We start from the raw sequence: 26,638 nt of genomic DNA on the forward strand, positions 1-26,638 counted from the left end.
TTAGGGCTTTATCTATTACAGATTACCTACAAATTGAAACCAAGTAAAGATTTATGATACCAAAGTTCTAGTTAAGAAACATTTTTAAATTTAGCTTCTTTGCTGTGTATAATCATTCTTTTCTGTTTTCCTTTTATGCAGTCTGTTTCCACTTCCTTTGTGTAGGTTTTCCCCCTTTCTGATATTATCTTCAACTCATATACATAGAAAACGCCTGAAAAGAAAACCAAAAAGTTCTTTTTAGCAATGTTTTTAGTTTGGGATAAGTCAGAAGTACAGTCGTAAGCATTATGTCCATTTCCTTTGGTAATGTTTAATCATTCTATGAATTTTTCCATATTTGGCCCAGCGTATGGCAAATATTTGTCATCTATAGAGCCACGGAATGGTTAAAACCAGTTAACTCTGCTTGTGGTAACTTAATATAACTCTTTGAGTTACTTTAAAAATAATTTTCTTCATTATCTTGAAAAATACTGTATTTTCTCCTTATTAGAACAGTATTCAGTACTGTTTTCAGTTTCTACATGGGACTTGATTTTGATTATTTTATCATTTAAAATATTTGGAAGGGAGATCCATATTTTATAGTGTTTTTATACAATGAAATTATGTTCTTACTCTAACTTCTTCAGATTATTTTTACACCCCACTCGACCCAAGAAGCTACTGTCACAGCTGAGGTTATGGAAGAGTTATTTTCTCCCTTAAATTTTAGGAGAAAATATGTCAAGTATGTAATACATTACTTTTCTTTTTAAAATTTGATTTGATTACCCTACCAGCTAATTTTTGCTATTAATCTTTTCTTTCTTAGGCAATAAGCAACAAGGACCAGCACAGCATATCGTATACCTTATCTCGGGCCCAGACAGTAGTGGTTGAATATACTCATGACAGCAACACTGATATGTTTCAGGTATTATGACATCTGAATTTTTTTTTTCCTTAAAACAAAAAGTTAAAAACATTGTCAGTGTCTTTTCCTGTGTTCAGATTAATGATTACTATATTTTAACCACGTAGTTCATTAAAATATATTTTGATTTCTAAATCTCATATATAGAAGTCAGCATAGCATGGTTAAGAAATGAGCTCTGAAGTCAGAATTCCTAATAAACATTACTTAGCCACTCTATGCCTCAGTTTCCTACTATGAAGTGCAGATAATAGAGCTTCCCTCATAATGACATTTAGGAGGCTTAAATGTGTTAGTACATGTGAAGTGCTCAAAGCTCTGCCAGGTGGCTGGTAAACACTTAGCTATTAATAATAGTAGTTATAATAATAGTTCAGTTAGCTATTATCCCAAAAAAGGAACCAAGAAATATTCTGCACATATTTATGACCTTTTTTGCCACTATTTCCCACTTTGCTCTCAAGGCAACAAAATGTATGGGCAGTCTGTAACTGTCCATATCATGTATGTGTCAGGCTTGTTTTCCAGCACATATTTGCTCCAAGCTACTACTGATGCAGTAAAAGGTTTTTTTCTCTCATTTTTGTACCAGTCCAGTGCTGATTGGTACATTGGTAAACTTGATATATGATAGAACAGTCAAACCAAAAGATGAAAACTAAAATCATGGTCTTCTCCTTTATTTGGTTTTGTAAAGCCCTGGGTTTTTTGGAAACAAATAGGACATTACTAGTACCTGATAATGTTGCTCTTATAATTACTGTCCCAGTGACTTTGCAGTTTTTCTTTATTTACAAGATTGAATGTGGAAAGGCCTGGGATGTCTTTAATTATAACCAGTAACAAAATATTTCTCTGAAGTCACTCACTGCCCTTCTAATAGAATACTGAATTTTCTAGAATAGTGTCTCTGTAGTTAATATTAGAATATGGTTGTATGTTTATGTCTTTCTTGCTTTTCCCAAAAAAATTTAAAATAAATAACACCCTTAATGAAGATGAAGGTTGGGATCTTAATGAGAACAAGCTTTAGGATGATTTCCACATTTTTTTTCACTGATAGCCAGTTAAAATGAATGTGCCTAATTAACTTTTTTAAGAATCAAGATGCTATCTAGATGTTTGACCCCAGAATTTTAGTTTTAGATAATACCTTACATTTATTTGTTTATCCCTTATTTTTTGTCAATAAAGTTACTGAAATCTTGTGAATTCAATGTTACAAAGTTAGGTGGGGGCAAAATTGGGATTAAACCAGTCATTCTGAATTATGGAACAGTGTCTTTAACATCTTATGAAGGTCCTTAAATAAGTTGCGCCATTTTTGGTTTTCTCCTTTTCAAAAAGGAATGGAGAGTTTTTCCCAATATAATAGACATGATGCTCCTTCTACAAGCATTATGTGTATGGAAAATCCAAACATTTCTATATCAAAAAAATGGAGATACATCAGAAACCACCCTGATAAATTAGCCAGTCTTTGAGAAACTGGTTGTATACACATTCTAGGATTGCTTCCAAACTGAACAAGATAATTTATTGTTCAATTCATTAGCTATACAAACTCCAACTCTGCATTGGTGGACACTGAAGTTAAATAAAGGAGACATTACAAGTTGATTGTATTCATAGCCTACACTGGCAGTCTAAATGTGAAGCTTCTGATTGGATTGAAGAAGGGTGAGGGAAAGACTTTAATAGCAGTGTCTTTTTATCCCGGCCTTTTTTTTTTTCATTGTTTGTTTATTTTCAAGAGAGAGACAGAGAGACAGCACGAGCAAGGGAGGGCAGAGGGAGAGAGGGAGACACAGAATCCAAAGCAGGCTTCAGGCTCTGAACTGTCAGCACAGAGCTCGATGTGGGGCTTGAACCCACAAACCGTGAGATCATGACCTAGGCTGAAGTCGGACACTTAACCAACTGAGCCACCCAGGTGCCCCCCTCCTTTTTTTTTTTAGTCAAGTTGAGCAGGATTTTGCCAGTCCAGCCAGTAGAAAGGCATTCTGACAAAAGAGAAGGCAAAGTACACAGTGTGGTAGATTGACAAGTAAGCTGCTTGTAGCTAGAATATACTCTTCGTGTGAATAGCAGTGATACGAAATTAAACTGGATTGGTGGGAAGCAAATTGTGAGGTCAGTTTCTAATTATTATAGAAATAAGAAACTAAGAAGTTTGGATAGCCTGTAAGAGACCATTGGGGTTTTTAATGAGAGTGGGAGATAATAACATGATAGGGATCTATGTTTTTAAAGCTCGTAGTAGCAGTTCAAAAGAAAAAGAATTACAAAATTTATCTTAACACACAAAAATTATATTTTGGAATCTGATCATGATCACAGACGTTTCTTCTCTTTATAAATTCATGAGATTTCTTCCTTCTTACCTGTCTTTACCAATATTGCTTTGTTGTCTTAAATATCCTCCAAGTCCCAGATCAAATATCAACTCTTCTGGAATAATCTCTCCTCCCAAATAAGTGCCATTTCTGAATTTCTTGATTCTAAATATCAATCCTCAATCTATTTCCTGGCCTACATCTTTTGGATCTAAAAGAGCCTTGGGGCGCCTGGGTGGCTCAGTTGGTTGAGCATCCGACTTTGGCTCAGGTCATGATCTTGTGGTTCGTGAGTTCGAGCCCTGCGTAGGGCTGTGTGCTGACAGCTCAGAGCCTGGAGCCTACTCTGCATTCTGTGTCTCCCTCTCTCTCTGCCCCTCCCCCATTCATGCTCTGTCTCTCTCTGTCTCAAAAATAAGTAAAACATTAAAAAAATTGTTTTAATAAAAAACATAAAAGAGCCTTTATTTTTGGAAATATTTTTAGTTTCAAAAGTCAGAGACCATTTTCTTTGGCTATTATTATCTTAAAAAGCAGGAAAAGGGACATCCAGTCTTTTATTTGTTAACCAACCAATTTCTATCCAAACTAATGACTTACAATTGATGATAGGACAAAAACAGTAAAAGTATTTTATCCAAAGGTGTGTAGGTATGAGGAATTCTTGAGGCTCAACTATGCAAAGAATGACTGAAGTGTCATCTTTGTGGAGGGTCAGTGTTTTTTCTCAGTATCCAGTTTCCTCAATTTTAGATACTACTTTATAACAAACCCGTGAATGAACTGATCATTTTTAAATGTTTACTTTAAAACCCTGTGACACTTGTCAGTTCTGTCATCTGTTCTACTGATTTCCTTTTCAACTTTCATCTTTCAAAATGAAAATTAATTTCTTTACTAGCTGGTACTTCTGAAGATGTTTTAATTTGCTGACCCGCCCACCAGAACTCTCCTTAGCTGGGAACCTTATCTTTCAGAAATATGGCCAAGAACCAGGAAGAAAATAAAAAAGGACATCTGGCATATAAAATAAAGGCCACACAGGCCATGGGCTGAAATTCCTTTTCTTTTCTCTGTGGAGACTCTCTTAAGATCTTACCAAGAACCTTTTGAAATACTGTTCTTTGAGGTTTAGTTTTTTTGATTTCTCAACCAATAGCAGAAAAATAGTTAACTGGTTAGAGGAGAGCATGCTGCTAGAGATGAGTATGCCCAACAGTAAGAAATGATAGCTGACAAGCTGGCAAAAAACACAAGAATATCTGTAAAGTATACATAAGACCTCAAAGCAAACCTGTGTAAGCTCTTAACATTAACATAAGGATCAGCATTCTTGTACACCTTTATAGTACCTGAAGACATCACTGCATTTCAGTTTAATTTAAATGGTATTTATGCTTTAATGTCCTTGAGTCATCATAGAAGATTTACTTGTATGTTCACTACATTCTGGTAAAGAAGGTAGAGTAATACATGGTAGGCATATTTCCATCCAAAGGGGTTAAAATTAAAATTTGCAGCCATCTAAAATCTCAGCCATCCGAAGCTCTGCATTCCCTGAGGGTTTCATATATTCTGGGTGGTAAGTTCCCACTTAATTCTTTCTGTGCTCTAAATGATTATTACATCAGAACAAGTTTGACAGATTAGTTTTTTACGGTGTAGATGCTCTCAGAGTTCAGTATAAGTTTATTAAGCTTTAGAAATTCTAGAAGTTTAATGATTTCATCTTACTGTACCTTTCTTGAATGGATTTTCCACTGTATTCCTTTCAATAGGTTTATAGATATTTCTTTTTCCCTTAGATTGGTCGGTCAACTGAAAGTCCAATTGATTTTGTAGTAACTGACACAGTTCCCGGAAGCCAAAGTAATTCTGATACACAGTCCGTGCAAAGCACTATATCAAGGTTTGCCTGTAGAATCATATGTGAACGGAATCCCCCCTTTACAGCACGGATTTATGCTGCAGGATTTGACTCATCAAAAAACATCTTCCTTGGGGTAAAAAGCTGTTTTCCTAAATGATGTGTTATTTTATAACCACTTCTGTTTCCAATTTACAAATAAATGGAAGTTCACTATTCTTACTGCTACTAGGAGAAGGCTGCCAAATGGAAGACATCAGATGGGCAGATGGATGGTTTGACCACTAATGGCGTTCTTGTTATGCATCCACGCAATGGGTTCACAGAAGACTCCAAGCCTGGAATATGGAGAGAAATATCAGTGTGTGGAAATGTGTTCAGCCTGCGGGAAACCAGATCAGCTCAGCAGAGAGGAAAAATGGTAAGTATTGAGATGTAGTTTCTTACCTAGGTACAGTAAACTGTACCTAAGGTGAGTTAGACTGAATGTATTACGTATTTACAAAAACTCTTTTTTCTTTTTTTAAGTTTATTTATTTTGAGAGAGAGAGAGCATGAGCAGGGGAGGGGCAGAGAGAAGGAGAGAGAGAGAATCCTAAGCAGGCTCCATGTTGTCAGTGCAAGCCCGACACAGGCCTTGACTCTACAAATTTTGAGATCATGACCTAAGCCGAAATCAAGAGTCAGATGCTTAACCAACTAAGCCACCCAAGGGCCCCTCCAAAAACTCTTAAATCTCTTGCTGACACAAGTCTGACTATAAAACACGGACTACTAAATATTATACTAGAGGATAATATCTGAATGTTTTAATCAAGACACTTGAAAAATTTATTCTTTCATATCATGTTAATATGTTTTAAAACCTAAGCTTTCCTAAGTTAAATAGCACTGTGATTTTCTATTTGTATCTATATCTCTTCGATCATGACATATATTGGAAATATTAGACTTACTGATGAACCACATGTTTTAATCATCTATCGTCTTTACCATAAGGCTGAAAATAAATCTGTTCCTGCTCAAAATTTTACCTTTGGTTTTCAAACTTACATTTTTCATGACTACCATTAGAGTTTCTTCTATTTAGTAACAGTCATAGGAAATCTCAATTCTTGAGTAAGGAGCTTGTAAGACCAAAACTTTCACGTGAAAATTGAAAACACAGTGGTGAATGTGTTTTTTGATTCTTGTTTCCTCTAGGTGGAAATTGAAACCAATCAATTACAAGATGGCTCGTTAATTGACCTCTGCGGTGCAACATTGCTGTGGCGTACTGCAGAAGGCCTTTCCCACACTCCTACAGTGAAGCATTTAGAAGCTTTAAGACAGGAAATCAATGCAGCACGACCTCAGTGCCCTGTCGGGTTCAACACACTAGCGTTTCCTAGTATGAAGAGGAAAGATGTTGTTGATGAAAAACAACCATGGGTATATCTAAACTGCGGCCATGTGCATGGCTATCATAACTGGGGAAACAAAGAAGAACGTGATGGAAAAGATCGTGAATGTCCCATGTGTAGGTCTGTTGGTCCCTATGTCCCTCTGTGGCTTGGATGTGAAGCTGGATTTTATGTGGACGCCGGCCCTCCAACCCATGCGTTCAGCCCATGCGGGCATGTGTGTTCAGAAAAGACAACTGCCTATTGGTCCCAGATCCCACTTCCTCATGGTACTCATACTTTTCACGCAGCCTGCCCCTTTTGTGCACATCAGTTGGCTGGTGAACAAGGCTACATCAGACTTATTTTCCAAGGACCTCTAGACTAACAGACAGTTGTCCTCCAGGACTACATTATAAATTTATAAGCTAAGTGAGTTGGGTTTTCCAACCTGTTGTCCATGTCACAGTTTCTCTGCTCTGGTCATTTGCATTAAGATGAAGAATTTTTTTAAACATTTATAATAAATAGCAACAATTTCTGATCAAAAAATCTGGGAAACTCAAGAAAAGAATTTCTGAAAGTACCAGACTTCTGAATTCTGAGTTTTGAAAATCTATTTTGAGGATAAAAAGACATAGTCTAATTTGTTGCCTTCCTTTTAGTGTTTTTGAATCACCCATCCTCAGTGTTGAAAAATTGTTTTATATAACTGAGGGTACTGTTGGTTCAAACTATGTTAGTTTACAGTTTGTTGCAAACATTGTAAAATACAGCAACGTGTATATTAACTTTTTTCTATTTATCTTTATTATAGAAAATATCTTAGAATGTTCTTGATAGAGTAGCATGGTAACGATGGTGTCACACTCTTGGTGTGAATGGTAGTTTAGCGAGTATAGCTCAAGGATTTGCAAGCTTAGAAAGAAGGACAAGAGAGCCTCTCCCCACCCCCCTTCTAAATATGGAATTTGGTAAATTAGAATACTTTGTAAAACCAAATTCATATTAATTACTATTGTATAAGAGCTGTTTGTTTTTAACCACATTGAATATAATCAGGAAAGTTCTTTTTCTTAATGTTTCTCTCAAGTGTAGTATATAACGAAAACTTAATGCTAAGAAACATTTTATATGCTCCGTTGAATATGCAATTTAATCTAGATTATCTATTTTTCTCCCATGATAACTAATCTGTTTTTAGTACCAGCAACATTTGGCAAGTTTATTTTTTAGATATAAACTGTGGTTCATCTGTTCACTGTTTCTAGAAAAAAATCATTCTCATGAGAAAAAGCATAAATTAACAAGGAAGAGAGTGACTTGATTTGCTTTTAGAAAAAGAAATGCTTAACTAATTGATTATTCTGTATGTGGTCTTACCCAGGCATTAAGAAATCTAGAAAGAGATAAAGGGTTGAATGACAACAGTGCCCCCTTTTTTTTAACCTAGCAGACCAGCCTTAACTGTGTGGGCTTTGAATTCTAAGGAGAGTTGCCACCGTGTGACTCGAGGAAATGTTTGGTTGGCAGATGAGCACCAGTGACAGCCGAGTAGAGGAACATACTTGCACGGTATGTTTATTCTCTAATTCCAATGAGTTCTTTGCTTCAAGAAGCAAGAAAATGTTTCTTCACTCCCTCCCCTCCCCTTTTCATAATGTACCACAAGGGACGCATAGACAGTTGCACTACATCAAACCCTTTGTGACCTTGTAGAAATCAGTACACTTTTAGATTAGACAGGATCTTTTTTTTTTTTTAATCTTCTGATTTGTGTTCCTTTAGTTTGAAAGTTGTGTAATACTTAATTGACTCTAGCAAATTTTTGTATGTGGTAGTATAGCTTTAATTTATCATAACTATTACTATGCTGTTCTGAATTTTCTTTTAGTTTAAAAAAAAAAAAAAACCTGTTGCTTAGAAGCCATGAACTATTTTTACTTTAATTGAACTTGTCAGAATTTCCTTGTTTTTAAAAATGATCATTTGGGTTCACTCAGGAAATGCATGTCAGGAAACTTGTATTATAAGTTTACTAGTTGTGATGTATCAGTAACTGCTGTTATCCCCTTTTCAAAGAAATATAATTGATTTTGAAGTTTTCCACATAGTCACATGCTTTGTGACTAATGCAAGGAAATCAAGTCCTGTGTTGTATTTGTTCTAGTCATTTCTATTCAGGCTATATATTGTAGCTAATTTTTATTTGCAATTAATTTATTCAAACTAAGTAAATACTTTTCAAAATAGATACTTGAATTTGTCTCTGTGAGTTCATTATTGCATAACCGAGAATGGGAAACCAGACACAAAAACTTGTGGACAAATCTACCTCTCCCCCACTTCAAAAATACTCACTTTAAATAGGTGAAGAATTTGCATTTAATGTAACACTTTAAATCGCTGGTCCTCTTGGGAAAGCATCTCTTACTTATTAATAAAGGAACTTTGTGTAGTGGTTGAATAATTGAGGCTTTAGTTAAGTCCTGCTGAGAGTTGGCTCTTTGCAAGTTGAATACTAGACTGTTTACACAGTGCCTCGATGTCCATGAAAGGTCCATGTTCTTCTCAAAGTGCCTGAATTTTCTCCTCCCAACTATGAAAAGTCTGATTCATTTTCTATCAAATTTAAGTTTTGAAAACTCAGGCTATTTAAATCATTAGGTGTTTTTCTGTTCAAGCATTTTGAATATTGGTTCTGTCATTCTGCCTATATCTAATGAAACACTTTTACTTACTCAGTTGTATTAAGGGAATGTCAGTATTCTGGCCAAGGAGAAAAAGTTGTATTTAGGTCTCCCAAAGGTAATCTTTATGGCTTAACTCTTTTAAGAAAGTGATCTAATTATCTAAATACTTCCTTAATTTGTATAGGGAATTTCCCTTCATCTAACATTTTAGGGTCATGAAGCAAGAAAGAGTAAATATCCAGAAGGAGGAGTCTTTTACCAGGCTATCTTCCTGAAGCTGTAATTGCTTACTTCCATCATTTAAAAAACATGCTGACACATGCAAAATAGTATAGGGGTAAATAATCATGTAAATAAATCTATAATTACATCTAACATGAATACTGCTACTCTACTCTTCCCTCAGGATACCTCAAGAACCATGTGTGATGCATGACCTTCTGACATATAGACTGAGCAAGTGAGTGAGGGCACCAATGAAAATCCATCCATTATTTCTTTAAATTTATAAGATAAATATAATTTTAACACTTTGGCCCCTCATTGTGATGGATCATTTTGTGGTATCCCACCTTAGAGACCACTGGCTAAAAGATGGGTGATCCATTCTTTTGTGTTTATGTTCTAAGCATTAACCCGGTAGCAAATGAGATTATCAAAATACTGCTTACTGAACTGCATTATTCTTTCTGTCTCCTACTCCCACTTTCAGAAGTAAGTATGCTTTTAGTCCATGCCCTCAAGTTTTATCCACGAATTCTTGCAACAGATATTTGAATATCTACTATGCACCAAGCCTTGTTCTAAACTTTGGGTGATTTAACAAGAAAAAAATCCCTGCCTTCACGGAGCTCATATTTTAGTGGGGAAGATAGAAATGAGTAAGAAAAATAGAAGATACAGCATGATAGATAGTGAAGAGTGTTGAAGGGACAAATAAAGCAGGGAAGGGAGATACAAAATGTTTTATGTGATGTGTGTGGAATGTTTGCAGTATTAAGTAGGAAGGCAAGGGAAAGCCACATCTAGGAGATTATTTGGGCAGAAGAAGTAGCAATTGCAAAAATCTTGAAGTAAAAGTGTGCTTGGAATATTTCTGTAATAGCAAAACACCAGTGTAGCTATATAGTGTGAAAGGCCAAAAAGGAAAAGTGATAGAGATAAGTGGGGTGTGGGGATGAAACTAGATCATGAGGGGCCTCCTGAGGCTTGGCTTTTATTCTCAGTGAGACGGGGGCAATAGGAGGATTTTGAGCAAGGAAGTGACATGATCTGACTTCTATTTTAATAGATGCAAATAGACCAAAGTGATAGTGGGGAGACCAGTTAGACCATCACAGTAACCCTGGAAGGAAATGATGGTGGCATGGATCAAAGTGGTGGCAATGGGGCTGGTTTGAAAAGTGGACAGAATCAGTATATTTTGAAGGCAGAGCTGACAATATTTGCTGGCAGATCAAACATGGGTTGTAAAAGAAGAGGAGTCAATGACTCGGCTCATCTAGCCTGAGCAACTAGAAGAATAGAATTACTGTTTGAAGTGGAGATTATGAAAATAAAAGTTTGGGGGGAGGGTGTATTGCTTGTGGGATCAGGAACTTAGCCTTGGACGGACGTTAGATGGAGACTCCCTGTTAGACAAGTTATTTGCCAAAGGTAAACTGTCTCTGCTTTTTTAAGGTGCTGTCAAAGTTCTTAAACCATCATGATCAATGTTCTCCATATACACTGTGCTACCTTAGAAACAAAAAAGTATTTCTCCTGATTAATGGCAAACTTCCTTTCACTGAAATAGAGAGTCGGGACACCTCTCATGGTTCTCTTTGTTTCAGCTGCCTTCTGAGGAAATGAAGTTCTGTTTTCAACTACAGTAACTTCCTTTAGCCAATGTATCCTAATACAGTTTTTCTCCCTTCTCATTATGTACATCTTTTTCCTTAGGTCTTGCCTTAAAAACAAAAAAAAAAAAGTCCTATTTTATTGAATCTTAATATGTTGCGCTTCAAATTCTTACCGTGGCAAAGCACAAGTTGTGTTTGGTTTTTTAAAATCTTTTTAATATGCAGGTGTTGATGGAAAACAAAGAATTCTTGAACCTCTCTCTAAGTCCAGCTTCCCTTAAAGAAATATGCCTGTATTTGATAATACTGTCAGCAAAAAATGGAGTAAATAAGATAAGAGTTTTCCTAGTGAGTGTTGTAAAGCATCACATCCAAATCCAAACATTCTCTTAAATGATATGATGCGAATGCTGGTGTCTTCAGGCTGACATTAGATTGTAAATTCAGCTATGTATGTTAAACCACAGCATAAAATAAATTCCTCACAGCTAACATTTGAGTATTTGTTATGTGTCAAGCTCTGTTCTAAATATACAGTTTTAAGTATATTAATTAAAGCTCAAAACAGCCCTGTAAGGTAGGAACTCTTGTCTCCTTTTCACAACAAAAACCAGGCACAGCATTATCTAGGAACTTGCCCGAGGTTCATATGGCTCATGAGTGCAAGAGTTGGAATTTGAACCTTTGAAGTCTTGCTCCATACCTGTGTATGCAACTACCATATTTGCTCCTTCCCCCTTTTTCACTGAGTGGGATCTGAAGTCTATGTCTTGCACAGTTTTTAAAAAATGATTTCAGGTAGCAAACCAAAATTGTAACTAGGAAGATTAAACATCAAAATTTTTTAAAAGAATAACAACAAAAAAGGTTTGGTATTATAACAAAATAAGATAGAACCAGAAGTGGCATGAATAGATTTAATGAAGACCTATAAACTTGCTAAATGTGAGCCACAAATCAGTTTAGCACAAAGGTGTTCACAGGTTAAACATGATTAGTTATAAGATCCATGCAGCTGCCTGGAAGGTAGCAACAAATTCACTGATGCAGAAACTCATGATCATTTCTAGTCCTGCAACCAGAAAAATTCACATCCAGGATGTAGTAGCATCACTTCACATAGGTGGATTCATGAAGTATTTGTCTTTTTGTGACTGGCTTGTTCCACTTAACATAATGTCCTCAAGGTTCATCCATTTTAATGCCTATTGCAAAATTTACTTTTTTAAGGCTGAATTGTATTCCAGAGTATGTATATACTATTTTTTCTTTATTAATTCACCTGTTGGGCATTTGGATTGTTTCCATGCCTTGGCTCCGAGGGGACAGTGCCACAGTGAACACGAGAGTGCTAATTGTTTGTTAAAGACCCTCATTTCAATTCTCTTGGGTAACTACCCAGAAATGAATGGGATGGCTGGATAATATGGTAGTTATATTTTTAATTTCTTGAGGAATTAAAAAAATTTTTTTTTGTTTTCGTAGAGGCTGCAACATTTTGCATTCCCACCAGTACTGTGCAAGGGTTCCAATTGCTCTACATCCTTGCCAACACTTTGTTGTCTTTTGTATTTTGAAAATAGTCAACCTGACATGTGAAATGACATCACATTGTGGTTTTGATTTGCATTCCCTGATGATTAGTGACATTGAGCATTTTTCATATACTTGTTGGCCATTTGTATATCTTCAGAGAACTAGATATTCGAGTCCTTAGCCCATTTTTTAATTGAGTTACTAGGGTTTTTTACTATTGAGTTCTAAGAGTTTCTTATATATTTTGGAAATTAAGTCCTTATCGGATATGGTTTGCAAATAAACTCTTATTTCACAGGTTGTCTTTTCGTTTTGTTGTTTACTTTGCTGTGCAAAAGTCCCACTTGTTTATTTTTGCTTTTGTTGCCTGTGCTTTTGGTGTCCTGTCTGCTGCTTCCCCACGTTAACACACTGAAGGAATTCTTTCCCAAGCGGATGAGCTATCATGGCCTGTCAGAAACTATTTCTTAGGTAATTGTAGGAAACTGTTAGAACTCTGAACCATTAAGCTACCAAAACACTCTGTAAGTAGGAGCATTAACAAAAGCAGTCAAAAGAAAGAAGTTTGTGAAGCTATTTGATCAGAAAATGTGTCAATAAGTGACAATAAGTAGGTGACCTGGCAACAAGAAGAAGCCCATAGATGATGACAGAAGAGAACAAAAAAAGATTCTCCTGGAGAGAAGAGAAGGAATATCGACATAGCCTCAAAGCATGTCATCCAGACTTGAAAGCTTATCATTGGTCCAAAAGGCACAAAAAGCAATCCAAGATTGAAAGGGGAAACTAAGGTCTGTCTGCCTTGGAATTTCCTGAAGTTCTACTATATCTTATTACTGTGTAGCTGTTAATAAAAATACAGAATATGAAACTAGAAGAGATCTTGGCAATCAAGTTACAGTTGAGAAACCAAAGCCTAACCAGACAATGTGACTACCGACTGATAAATCTGGTACTAGAACTTCTGTTTCCTATGTCCATCCTAACACAGGATCTTGAGTCACCAAGATTTGGTTAAATTCCCAAGTTTTGTTTGTTGAAGCATAGACAACTGTGTTGCACTTTAATTGTTTTTATTTTTAAATTAAAGGTGCCAATAGTGCCAATAGAGTCAAAAACATCAACTCTTGTTGTGATATATAAACAGTGATTCCCAATTTTAGAGGATAGTGTTTCAGAAATCTTTCAACTAGAAGGCTGCCTGCTTTGTAAATGAAACACAAGAATAGGAAGTGAAAACCAAAGCCTTGTGCAGTACTTTCACTAATAGCCCCTTAGTACTCTACTTGAATCATTCAGCCAACATGAGTGTTCACTCAAATGACAAGGCTCTTATTTTACTTTTTCTGTTTATTGTGAAGTAAGCACAATTGTTTTGCATACCACACCTCTGCAAGAATGCAACACATTCAGATACTCCTCGCTTTCAATTGGCTTGTCACATGACCTTTGGAAAAGGAGTTATTTGAAATGGTGATTGTAATGTTTCATTAAAATGTTAAAATTACTATGCCAGGCAACTCAAGATCTTTTTTTTATCCATGATATAATCGAATAATAATAGCAACCCAAACCCTAAGTGTCCATAAAGTTGTCCAAAGCCTGACTTCAGGAGGGACAGATCCCTACGTGGAGAGACAGTAGTTGAATTGGGCTAGCTGTACAAGGAATAAAGAAGGAATTTCCCACAAAATGACTATCCAAGGTCTACAGTAGGTAAGAGCTCCCAAAGCTGGGCTGGGCTGGGCTGGGCTCAGGTGCACGTGCAGAGGTATAGCGGGAGGAATTTCCCACTGTGGGTCTTGGTAACATGTTAGGATCCCTAAAGTAATTATTTCCAAAGTTGAGTGTAAACAGGGATTGGGGATAGGTAGGGAATGATAGGAGTGCCCGGGTGCCCAGTTGGTTAAGCATCTGGCTCTTGGTCTCAGCTCAGGTCATGATTTTACAGTTTGTGGGATCAAGCCCCACATAGGGGTCTATGCTGTCAGTGCAGAGCCCACTTGGGATTCTCTCTCTCTGCCCCTCCCCTACTCACCATTTCTTGAAATGAATTTTTAAAAAAAGGATAGGGGATGACAGAATTTGTTGTGCACCCCCCAAACCATAATTATCCATACATCCAGGTGTGGATATTATAGGAAGGAATCATAACATCAAAAGATTGGCAGTTTCTTAGAGCTCTCTGTCTCTCTCTCTGTCTCTGTCTCTCTGTCTCTGTCTCTCTCTCTCTCTCTCTCTCTCTCTCTCTCTCTCTCACACACACACACACACACACACACACACACCCCAAACAGCTGCTTCCAATTATAGAATATAGCTTCTCAAGGTGACTTTTTCAAAGAACCAGTGTTCACCTGAGTGTGTAAATTCTAACACACTCATTAGTGTAATTTCTATATTAGCCACACTGCGTGAAGGCAAATGTTGATTTTACTCAGAACTCAGCGACAGCAGGAATCCCTGAACGAAGTGTTGGTATCCAGTCACAGAGGTAACGATAGAACTATGAAATGAAGCCGTGATGTGATGCTATGAAAGTCAAAGATACTGCTCTGGAGACGTGGCCTTTTGCAGAGAAGCACTAAAAGAACATTTACCGCTTTGGCATGTGCTATTGGAGTTTAAAAGTTTGAGAGTTTACAACCCAGAGTTTGTTTAAAAGTGCTTTCATGGTTTCATTATTACTACTGACTTCAAATATGGCCATATTTATTTACCAAAGTGTTTTAATTCCTTTAGAAATACAAAAAGACCATTGAAAATATCTGGGTGGGATTTCACAAACACAAGGAATTCTTCAGACAAGGCTTGAGTCCAAACCTTAATCCAGTCTGGCCTCAGATACTAGTCCTTAGATGTTTTTTATCAGAGCAGGTAACAATGAGCAGTTATTCACTGTAAATAAACTAGAGACTCAGTGAGGGGAGTTCGAAAATACTGAGATAAGAAGTCCCCCTTTGGAGAGGATCCAATTATACTGAATTTCCTGTAATTTTGTAACATGCTTTTATGTTTAACTCCTTTGCTCTATTGCAGTTAGGAATCTCATTACCTGCTAACCCATGGGAATAAGATAATCCAACTCTTTGGCATCAATAAACTAATACTCATTCTACCTCGCCTTAGTCCCGTAGGACTTTGGTGCTGGTCCTTTGTGTGGAATTAGACTTGTCAGAGCAGATGGCCCCAGATTAGTAGATGTATGGCCTCTTCATTTGGAGAGATCAGAAGCCTCTTCGGAATGTAACAAAACCAAAGAATCTTAAAGAAGTTATAAAATTATCTTCAGTTTAAGAGTTTTTTTTGTTTGTTTTTAATCAGTGGCTGATGAAAAGGATATTCTAAGTTATTCATAGCTGAAATGCTTCTGAAAGGGTCTGGTTTGAGGTGCAGAGTTCAGGGCAATGATGCAACTTGAGAAATCCCCTAACGGGTTCCAAGAAGCCACCCCTATGAGCCTGTATCAGAATTTAGTTCTATGTTGATTTGTGACAACAGTGTGAACATGTTTTTGATCTGCATGGGCTTATTATGCTGGGAATTTGAATAGTGGATCTTAACCTTTTTATGTATTTCTTCATTATGATGGATTAAGCCTGCTTACCCGTGAAATATACTACAAAATGGGAGAGACACGAATGAAAGAATTGATACATGTAGTAGTTTGAATTTTTACTCTGAGAATATTACATTAACTTTATGATGATAATATACCATTATCATTGTTCATAACAGCTGACACTTTGATGAGCTACCAGTTAATCTTCTGGATTCCGAAATAAATACCCTTGGTCTGATTCACAAGTATACCTGTAACCACCAGGATCCACTAGAGATGATTTACATGGCAACAAGTGAGAACACTTCCAGGAAATCTAGTTAGTGACTTTGCTTTTTTTTTTACAGTTTCTCCTTATGTAGAAAGGTGATAGAAGTCTTTATTTGGAGAACTAGGTATGATGAAACAAAATGGAATCTTATGCACTGACATCAGCTTCCCGGCTGGCAAAAACACAGTGACTTTTAAGACCCTCCTTCATTTGCTTCAATTTGCATGGCTTATTTCCAGCTAACACAGCATTTCTAAAATGCCAGCATTTATTTTTTGTTTTGTGGTGTCGTGTCTAAGCCAACTCAACTGATCTGGATGCCAATGAGGTAATGAATGCCATGTTTTCCGGGAATTCCAGGAGATCAGTTCTCTAAATGAATTGGAGATAGTGAACTTGGCTTATTAATAATTCTAAAATTTGATCCCTTTCTGGACCAAATATCTTCTCATGGAGAAAAGCCATTTTATGACCAGCAAACTTGTATCAGGGGCTAATATATACAGATCTTCCTCGACTTACAATGGAGTTGCATTCCAATAAACCCATTTTAAGTTGGAAATGCATTTAATACACCTAGCCTGCTGAACATCATAGCTTAGCCTAGACTACCTTAAATGTGCTCAGAACACTTACATTAGTCTACAGTTGGGCAGAATCATCTAACAAAGCCTATTGTATAATAAAGTATCCAATATCTCACATAATTTATTGAGTACTGTACTGAGCGTGAAAAACAGATGGTTGTATGGGTACAGAATGACTGTAAGTGTATCGGCGGTTTACCCTCCTGATCGCATGGCTGACTAGGAACTGTGGCTTGATGCCGCTACCCGGCATCGCGAGAGAGGATCGAACTGCCTATCACTAGCCTGGGAAAAGATCCAAACTTAAAATTTAAAGTACAGTTTCTACTGAATGTGTGTCGCTTTCGACCTATCATAAAATCAAAATGTTAAGTCAGACCATTTTAAGTTAGGGGCCATCGGGAATAACTGAATCAGAGTATAAGTAGTGCAATGCATCATGATCAATATCATTACAAAAACAGCTCAGGGCGAAATTCTTTTTAGTGTCTTAAGTCTTAATGTGGCTTGGACTTGGATGACCTAGACTGAAACTATTTCTCTGACTTCATTCTGCTTCTTTTTTTTTTTTTAAGTTTATTTATTTTTGACAGAGAGAGAGAATGACAGAGCATGAGTGGGGGAGGAGCAGAGAAAGGGAGACACAGAATCTGAAGCAGGGTCCGGGCTCCGAGCTATCAGCACAGAGCCCAATGTGGGGGTCAAACTCACCGACCACGAGATCATGACCCGAGCTAAAGTCAGACGCCTTCTTAAAGGCTAAGGGGCCTTTAGTAATAGAATAAAGGGCTCCCTCTTGAAAGGAGGTCTATAAGAAAGTAAAATACTCACAGGAGAAAAAAGTTTGATCCCTCATAAAACCTAAGATTGTGACAAATAAGAGGATGCCTTGCATATAGTCAGCATTCAGTTAAATATTCTTTGAATGTTTGAACAGAAGTGGACCCTTCATCCTTCATGAATGATAAAGAGCTATTTTTAATTTTCCAGCAACCTTGAGGTCACAAGATAGGAGAGAGGAACTCCACTCCTGAACAGAGTAGGAAAGAATTAGGATCTTTGCTGACAGTTCTGATACACCTTTTCTCTCTCCTCATCCTGTGGGACTCCTGGGGAAGCCTCAGAGAAGGAAGCCTGTTGACAACTTAATTGGAAAGCAAGAGCAGATCTTAATTTGATCTTTTTCTCTGCATAAGCATCACAATTTAAAGAGCTTTGTTAAACTTTAGTGATTAAGGAAAAAAACATTAAATAATGTCTGAAAAGAGAGATTCTTTCTTTTCACTCACCATGAGAATTGTTTCATTGAATATCTCTTAATTGCCTGACTAGTCAGACGTGTTTAGCCACTGGGAAAGGGAAACATGTATTGAATACCAAATGCCTACTTTGGGTTCATGTATTCACTAAAAATATATTGAGCATCTAGTAAGTGAGAAACACTGGGATACAAAGATAAGTGAAAAGACATGGTCCTTACCCTCACAATGTTGAAAATCTAGTTAAAGGAAATGGGTAAATAAGCAATTACAATATGATGTGTAAGTGCTATGACAGAAATAAAGGTGTCAATCTTTGTGATTGGTAGAGAGCAGCACATAGGAGGAGCACTGAACCAAACTTGGGAGGTCAAAGAAGACTCTCTAGATGAAAGTGATATCAATCAGGGACCTGAAAGGAGGGAAGGGTAGTCAAGGATGAGGGAGAGTGGCAGGTTAGGGCAGCAGGAGTAGGATTCCCAGCAGAGGAAACAGCTCTGCTTGTGCAGAGGCTCAGCACCAATACAGAGTAGCAGATATTTTGAGGAACTGAAGTTGAATGTGGCTGAGTGGAAAATAAGAGGAGGGGAACAGCGAGAGAAGAGGCCAAAGACACAGGCTGGAGCCATATCAGACAGCTTTTGTAAGAAAAACCGAGGTGTTGGACTTTATCCTAATGGCCACTGGGAATCAGGGAATGCCAAGATCAGATCTGCACTTTTGAAACATCACTCAGCCGTACTGTGGAGAATGGGTGTGCAAGACTGGAGGCAGAGTGAAAGTTTTAGAATAGCCAATGTGAGAGATGGTGAGGAACTGCGTGAGGGAAGTAGCTGTGAGAATGGAGAGAAGTGGATGGATCTGAAACATATTTAAGAGTAAACTTGGCAAGACTTTATGATTGATTAAAGAGGACCCATGACTGTTTTGGGCAACAAGATGGATGGTCGTTCATTTACCATATTGGAATAACAGAAGAGCAGGTTTAGGGATGGGGGATGAATGTAGTTTCAGATCCCTATAAGAGATCCATGATGCTATTCTGTTGGTTGTTGAATGCAGGACTCTGAAGCCCCAAAATGAGATCCACCTTGGAGATAGTAATGAAGATTTGGGGATCACCAGCCTGAGTCCTATAAGTGAATGAAACTTCCTAGGAAGCTATGACCTGGACAGAAAGATTAACCGTTAAGGGGTAGGGTAAAAGTAAGGAAACACATAACAAAGACTGAGAAAGAGATGTCAGAGGAAAAAAAAGACAAAGCCAGAAGAAATCAATGATATGGAAGGCAAGAGAATGCATTAAGGAGAAGTGTCCACAGAGTCACATTACTAAGGAGCAAAGTAAGTAGGGGACTGAGAAATAACCATTGGATTTGGCCATAAGGAAGGTTGGTGTTGGTGACCTTGAAAACAGCATTTTCATGGAGTGGTGGGAGCAGAAACCATGCCCTGGAGGTTTGAGAAGATCCTGAGGGGTGAAGAAGTGGAGACCTAGTAAAGTCAAGTAGTTTGGCTAAGGAGGGAAGGAGTTGGGAAGGGAGAGAGGAAGGAGAGATGTGAAGGAAGGGAGTAGAAGGGGAAGAGAGAGGGAAGATGAGAAAACTGGACAGGGATGTAAGGTTGAAGGAAAGTTTTTGTATGTTTATTTTGCAGATGAGAATTACTTGAGGTACTTGAAAACTGAAAGGAAGGAGCCAGTGGAATAGGGGAGGAAGATGATGGAGAGAGGGTAGTTCCTGAGTGGGCTGGAAGAGATTGGATCCCTAGCACAGGGGAGGAATTAGCCTTCAGAAGCTAATTTCATTGTAACTGGAGGAAAGGGGGAGGGGGAATGGGCATAGATATGAGTAATCTTGGAGGGGGAGGATTGAGGGGGAAGTTCCTATCTAATGGTTTTTTGTATTTTCTCTCTGAAATAAGCAGAGGTCAACTATTCATTTCAAGCAATTGAAAGGGATATGGAAGAAGGAAGAGAGAAAAGTTCGAGGAGCATGAAGGTTTGAAGTGGCTACTGGAAAGAATTGGAGACACCGCTAAGCAGCACTGAGGGCCCAGGTGAGGTTGGAGAATGTACTAGATATAGGCGGTGGTCTGCTTAGTCATGTAATTTGACCACCAGCATTTAGAGCCCCCAGTATTGGTATGGGGAGGAAGTTAGAATGATCCAACTTTGCTATATTAGTTATATTTGGTTGCAAGAAAAGTCCAAATAACAGTAAATGTGAAAAAGGTTGATTGCTCTCTTACGTAAACTCCAAGTAGAATAGGGCCAACGTGTCAAGAATCAAGAGTCTTTCTAACTCCTTGTTTACTGTCCTCAGGATTTGTCTTCCACATCCTGGTCTAGCAGTTTCCCCAACCCCATCATTTTTGTTCACATTCTATTCAGCAGAAGGAAGGAAGGATCAGGAGAAGACCATGTGCTATTAATACTTAAATCCATTGACCATAGAACATGGAACATCTAGTGCAAGGAATGCTGGCAAGTGGTCTTTTTTTTGTGTTTTTTTAACCTGTTTTTTTTAAGTTTATTTATTTATTTTGAGACACAGAGAGAGTGCCAGTGGGAGAGGGTCAGGAAAAGAGAGGGCTCAAACTCACAAACTGCAAGATCGTGACCTGAGCCAAAGTTGGATGCTTAACCAACTGAGCACCCAGGCATCCCAATGGCAAATAGTCTTTATTATGGATGGCTCTGTGCCCAGTTTATATTTTAAATTAAAAGCTTGAGCCCAGGGGCGCCTGGGTGGCGCAGTCGGTTGAGCGTCCGACTTCAGCCAGGTCACGATCTCGCAGTCCGTGAGTTCGAGCCCGCGTCGGGCTCTGGGCTGATGGCTCGGAGCCTGGAGCCTGTTTCCGATTCTGTGTCTCCCTCTCTCTCTGCCCCTCCCCCGTTCATGCTCTGTCTCTCTCTGTCCCCAAAATAAATAAACGTTGAAAAAAAAAATTAAAAAAAAAAAAAAAAAAGCTTGAGCCCAGACCACAGGAGATACTAATAGTTTATCAAGGTAGGTACAATAGAATGGGGGTAGGAAGTCAGTGGCACCCCTAGTTGTAACATTTCCAAACATAACATTTCCAATACCGTTCACAGTTGAGAACCACTGGTCTAAATTAATCATGGAGATCCCAGCTCCCTTGCCATTGTGATTGGCTCAGGGGTGGACAGTTTAGTGTAATCTAGAGCTGACTGAATTGGCACATGACAATTCACACACATTGTCACCACGATTGGCTCATGCTGTTCCAATTAATACAAAGTCAGGATTGTTATTTGATGGTTAGAGACTTACTCCCTTTCAGTCCCACCACCCTCCCCCAAAGGGACATAATGAGGAGGTATGTGGGCCCAATTGCTGCTAACATTCTGCCTATAACCAGTAGGGGACCCAGTGGAGGAGAAAGAAGGAAATAGAGTCCTTGGGAACTGAACTGCAACCAACCCCAAGTCCCCTGAATTTTGAGGTACTGATGAATTTTCAGGTACTTGAGCCAATAAATGCCCTTAATGTTTAAACCAGTTAGACTTAAGGTGCCTGTTACTTGCAAATTAAAACATTAATAAGAGAGAGAAGCAGAGGAAGATTGGGTCAAGGGAGTAAAAGTACAGGAAGGATGTAAATGAGAGGAAGGGATATGACAGATGAATGGAGGGGTTTCTGTTTTGGGTAAAAACCAAGAAAAATGGGGAGAAGAGGTATGCAGAGTCTATTTAGATGCAAGATTTTTCAAAAATGAGCCTCTGTTCTCTTGGACTGGGGTTTGGGAGTAATCAGAACAGTTCTAGCATTGTGTTAGGATAGCCCAATGAGGTTTGCATTAACTCCACTGTATGGAAGAAGAAAATCGAGACTTACCCAAGAAACCAAAGCTGGCAGAGCTAACTCCTGGAGAGTTTGACTCCAGAGCCCGAGTTCTTTGCATCATTTCTCCATTGCTCTTTGATGCCAAAGGGGTAGAGATGTCCAGAATGGGACAAATACCCCTCCTCAACCCTTTCCATGCCTCATTCCAGGATGACAGGCAAGACTGGGTCAGTAGGATTGTGTTCCCCTTTATTAGTGATGGCCTACCTCCAGGATGTATGGTGTGTGTTTGGGGTACAAAGCAAAGATGGCATAGGCTAGCTGGAGAGGTAAGGTGGACAGCTTACAAAACCAACAGCAGTGCAAGTGAACAGAGAAGATTCCTGGCGAGATAAAAAAATATTAAATGTTAATTGTCAAGCATTCACTGTCAGATTCTGTGCATCTGCATTTTTTTTAAGTTTATATTTAAGTAATCTCAGGGCGCCTGGGTGACTCGGTCTGTTAAGGGTCTAACTCTTGGTTTCAGCTTGGGTCATGGTCTTGGGGTTTGTGTGTTTGAGCCCCACGTCGGGCTCTGTGCTGACAGTGTGGAGCCTGCTGGAGATATCTCTCTCCCTCTCTGCCCCTCCCCGTTCACTCTCTCTGTCTCTCTTGAAATAAATAAATAAACTTAAAAAAAAATTTTTTTAAAGTAATCTCTGCACTCAACACAGGGCTCTAACTCACAACCCAGAGATCAAGAGTCGCATGCTCTTCCAACTGCGCCAGTCAGGCTCCCCTGCATTTTTTTTCATTTCAGAAACTTCTCTGTATCCCACTTTAATTTATTTTTTGAAAGTCAGTGCTTATGCCTTGTAAAAATGCAAAAGGTATAAAAGGTCTACAGTAAAAAATGTGTCTTTCTCCCTTCTCTGTCCCCCGTTACCTTTCCTGGAGGCAACGGATGTTGACAGTCAACCCCTGCCTTCTTTCCTTTTTCCCCCATCTACCCATTATAGGCTGAGGTATATCAAGCTGAGTTTGCTTCTTCAGTAAAGATACAAACTTTCCTAATGTAGCAATCTTGAAATGTATGCACTAAAAATCAGATACCCCAACAAAACAAAACACTTTATTGTCTATAATGACTTCTTGCTGAAAAGCCCCCATTCCTGGTATAGGTGGAAAGCCCTTGCTGTTGCCAGTTAAGGATATCTCAGTTTCTTTATGTTTAAAACAGCCCCCCTTGGAAAACCACTCAGTCTTTCAGGGTTTGTGCTTCATCTGAGGGTTCTCTTTTCCCCTCCCCAGGTAGAATGGAGGCCGCAGGAAATGTGCAGGGAAAGTCTGTCTGCCAGTATCCAGGCCTTCCTGGCTTCCTTTGGTGAGGAAATTTTTCTCTCCAGGCTTTAAGCCTACATTGATTCTAGCTACTGACAGCCACAGTCCCCGCCACAGCCCTCAGGGGTAAATACGCTTGCACCTTCTTGGTCCAAAGCCAGGCCTCCTCAAGCCCATTCATCCTGTTAGCCTTCGTCACTCTTTCCTACAGAAAACACAACAGGCCACTAGGACCTGGAAGCACTATCTCAAGGCCTTTTGTTGCTTAACCATAGCATTTTCACTTCTGTGCAGTTGGCCACGTTCCAAATGGAAAGCAGGGGACATACTCTTCTGCTTGAGGACCCCCACTCGCCTGGGCAATACTGTGCTTCTACCCTCTGAATCATCCAACTTCCTGCCTGCTGCTTAAATTTGATTTTCTTCTCATGGGAAAATATCTCTGACATCATATCCTGTGTTCTTCCTGGAACTATCTATGATCTGTTCAGGGGCACTCCTCCAAGCTCTCATTGGTTATGCAATTATAAATTTCTTTCTTTCAACACAGTCTGGCTTTTGCTAATCAAAAGCACTTGATTTCAAACTATTGTCTTACTACAAATTTTTTTAAAAATCCTACTTTGAAACTCAAAGCTAAATGATGAGTTACCCATTCTTGGCTATTGTTTTTTGTTTTGTTTTGTTTTGTTTTTTTGTTTTTTCTCCCTGTGACTCAATGCATGCCGTTGATTCAATGGGTGGGGAAGTCATGGGGACAAGGGTTTACTGGGAAGCCAACATACATTGGTTGGATATCTCACAAACGCTATTTCCATTACATCAGCACAAGGTTTCCGGTGCTGGTCGAAGCGAGACCAACGTCGGTGTGGTAAATGCTACTAAGTTTGCGTTTTGTGAAATGAGTACACCCACTTCAGGGTCCTGTGAGTGAACATGACCCAAACTGAACTACTGATTCCACCACTGTCCACCCAGTTATGCATGGGCAAACCTGAATCATCGGGGTCCTCTCTTCTCCACACCCCACATTTCATCCACCTGATATTCAGGGCCAATAAAGGGAAGGGGAGACTTTCTAATTTTCACAAGAACACTGTATGGGCCAGCTCTTTGCTGAAAGCCTAGGCCAAGCTGCCAGCATCTGCCATTGTCTCCTCCCTGCCCTTGTCTGCCCACTTCTATGTTTGACCTCCTACACAGTCCATTCTCCACAAAGCAGCAGACTTATCTTTTTAAACTATAAATTAGCTTATGTCACTTGCCACCTTCCCTGCTTTAAATCCTCCAGTAGTTTCCCTTCAGTCTTTGACCCGGCTGTGCCTCCCTCTTCAGCCCCATCTCCTCATGCCTTTCCAAGCCGTCCCTCTTACTCTGCTCCAGCCACACTGTCCATCTCTCTGCCCTCAAACACACCAGGTTCATTTCTACCCCAGATCCTTTGCACTCACTATTTATTTGCTAGCAGATCTTCTCCCTAGATGGCCCCACTGCTGCCCCCTTCTCAGCCTTTAGGTCTCAACCTAGATGTCACCAAGTAACTACGTCACAGCTCAGGTCCCATCTGTCATATTGCCCTATTTTATCTTCTTCACAGCACTTAGTGTGGAAATTATATGTTTATTACCTATCTCCCCCTCACTTGGAATGCAACCATCATGGACAGGGACTTAGTTTGCCTTCTTTAGCACTGTTATTTTGTTCAATAAATAGTGCCTGGCACATAGTGAACACTCAGTAAATATTTGTGGACTGAAACCAACTAATTTCAATCAGATGGGAAAAGAAGGAAGACAATACTTCAACTCCACAAGCACTAGTAGATACCTTTTATTAGTTTACCATTTGGAAGAAATCATCCAGGGGCACCTGGGTGGCTCAGTCGGTTAAGCATCTGACTTAGGATCAGGTCATGATCTCGCGATTCGTGGGTTTGAGCCTCGCATCAGGCTCTCCACTGACAGTGCAGAGCCTACTTGGGATTCTCTCTTTCCCTCTCTCTCTGCCCCTGTCCTGCTCTATCTCTCCCTCTCAAAATAAACAAACTTAAAAGAGAAACAAGAAAACTAGAAGAAATCATCCAATTCTATTAGTTTCTTTGCAAGGGAATCATAAGATTAATGTGGCTTTCTAGTGAGAAACTTGGCTGCAAGACAGAACTGGCATCTATATTTATGCCACAGAAACACAGCTTTTCCAAATAATCAAGTCAGATCAAAGTATAAATTGTCAGCCTTATTTGCCAGGTACAAAATTTGAATGATTGCATGTGTGTTAGTGTGTGCTTAACCTGCTGTGGGCTGCCTGCTATTTTAGGGTCCCCTGATTGCTAAAAGTTGTTTACTTGATTTCTTTCATTTTAAGTATGGCTGAAGAGGCCGGGCTGATCAGAGGCAAGATGTAGAAAGACAGGCAACATGAAGGATTTTTCTGGCACACTATGAAACAATTACCAACAATCTTTAGGTATTCCTTGTACTTGCAACACTGAAAACTAGGCTCTCCTTGATATATGCTGCGAATTTTGAAAAACTGATATACTGGAACGTCTTGAACAGCTGCAAAGAACCTGAAGCAGGGACTTCAAAATTCTGCTCTAGTTGACATGTGTTAGAACAAAGACGGAAGAAAATTAGGTCTCATCTTGGTCAGAGTAGATGAAGTCAAACACCCTTCTCCCACCCTAATGTTACAGAGTCTGAAATTTCTACCTGTAGGGCTTCTGTTTTTATCCTGGAGTTCTCTTTCAAAATACATATGTTCCTGGAAATACAGTAGACTGATTCATGAAGTTATTGACACTAATTAGATCCATGTTCCTTTCCCTGGGAGAGATTACCAGTAAGAGAGTCTAAAAGAAATAGGAAGACAGGCATGGGAGGAGACTGAAGCACCAAGTCTGGCTTTTCTGAACATAGAATGGACCCAATGCAGTATAGTAGTTGTTGAACTACTCTGGATGATAATATTGTGGGGCAAGTTATCTAAGAGTGAGTTTTATGATGTGAGTTAATCTGAGAAAATGGGTTTTTTAGACTTTGGGTGTTGCTATGCAATGTGAATTTTGATGGATTTTTTTCCAGTTAGGGTCCCAGCAGGAAACAGATGGCACACTTAAATTAGGATAATTTGACAAGAGTTTCTTTTCAAAGAGACTACTTACAAAGGACTGCTGGGGTATAATGAAAATCAAAGGGATAGTGTAGGAAGTGGAAGTTAGAATCTGCAGAGCGATTGACAGCCTTTGGCCCTA

General features: G+C 38.8%; 1 protein-coding gene across 2 annotated transcripts in view; it reads left to right on the forward strand.

The window, feature by feature from the left end:
- Positions 1–11,530, forward strand: part of PELI1 (pellino E3 ubiquitin protein ligase 1) — a 62,797-nt gene extending 51,267 nt beyond the window's left edge. For both annotated transcript variants that reach the window (XM_040458272.1, XM_040458273.1), the window contains exons 4-7: positions 818–919; positions 5,061–5,258; positions 5,355–5,543; positions 6,326–11,530. In XM_040458272.1, coding sequence (XP_040314206.1) covers positions 818–919; positions 5,061–5,258; positions 5,355–5,543; positions 6,326–6,892 — 1,056 coding nt within the window. In that variant the 3' untranslated portion in view covers positions 6,893–11,530. The remainder of the gene's footprint in view (positions 1–817; positions 920–5,060; positions 5,259–5,354; positions 5,544–6,325) is intronic.
- The last annotated feature ends 15,108 nt before the right edge of the window (positions 11,531–26,638 follow it).

The sequence above is a fragment of the Herpailurus yagouaroundi genome, unplaced genomic scaffold (genome assembly GCF_014898765.1).
Source record: "Herpailurus yagouaroundi ecotype Mexico unplaced genomic scaffold, PumYag 221, whole genome shotgun sequence".
In the NCBI taxonomy this organism is placed as follows: Eukaryota; Metazoa; Chordata; class Mammalia; order Carnivora; family Felidae; genus Herpailurus; species Herpailurus yagouaroundi.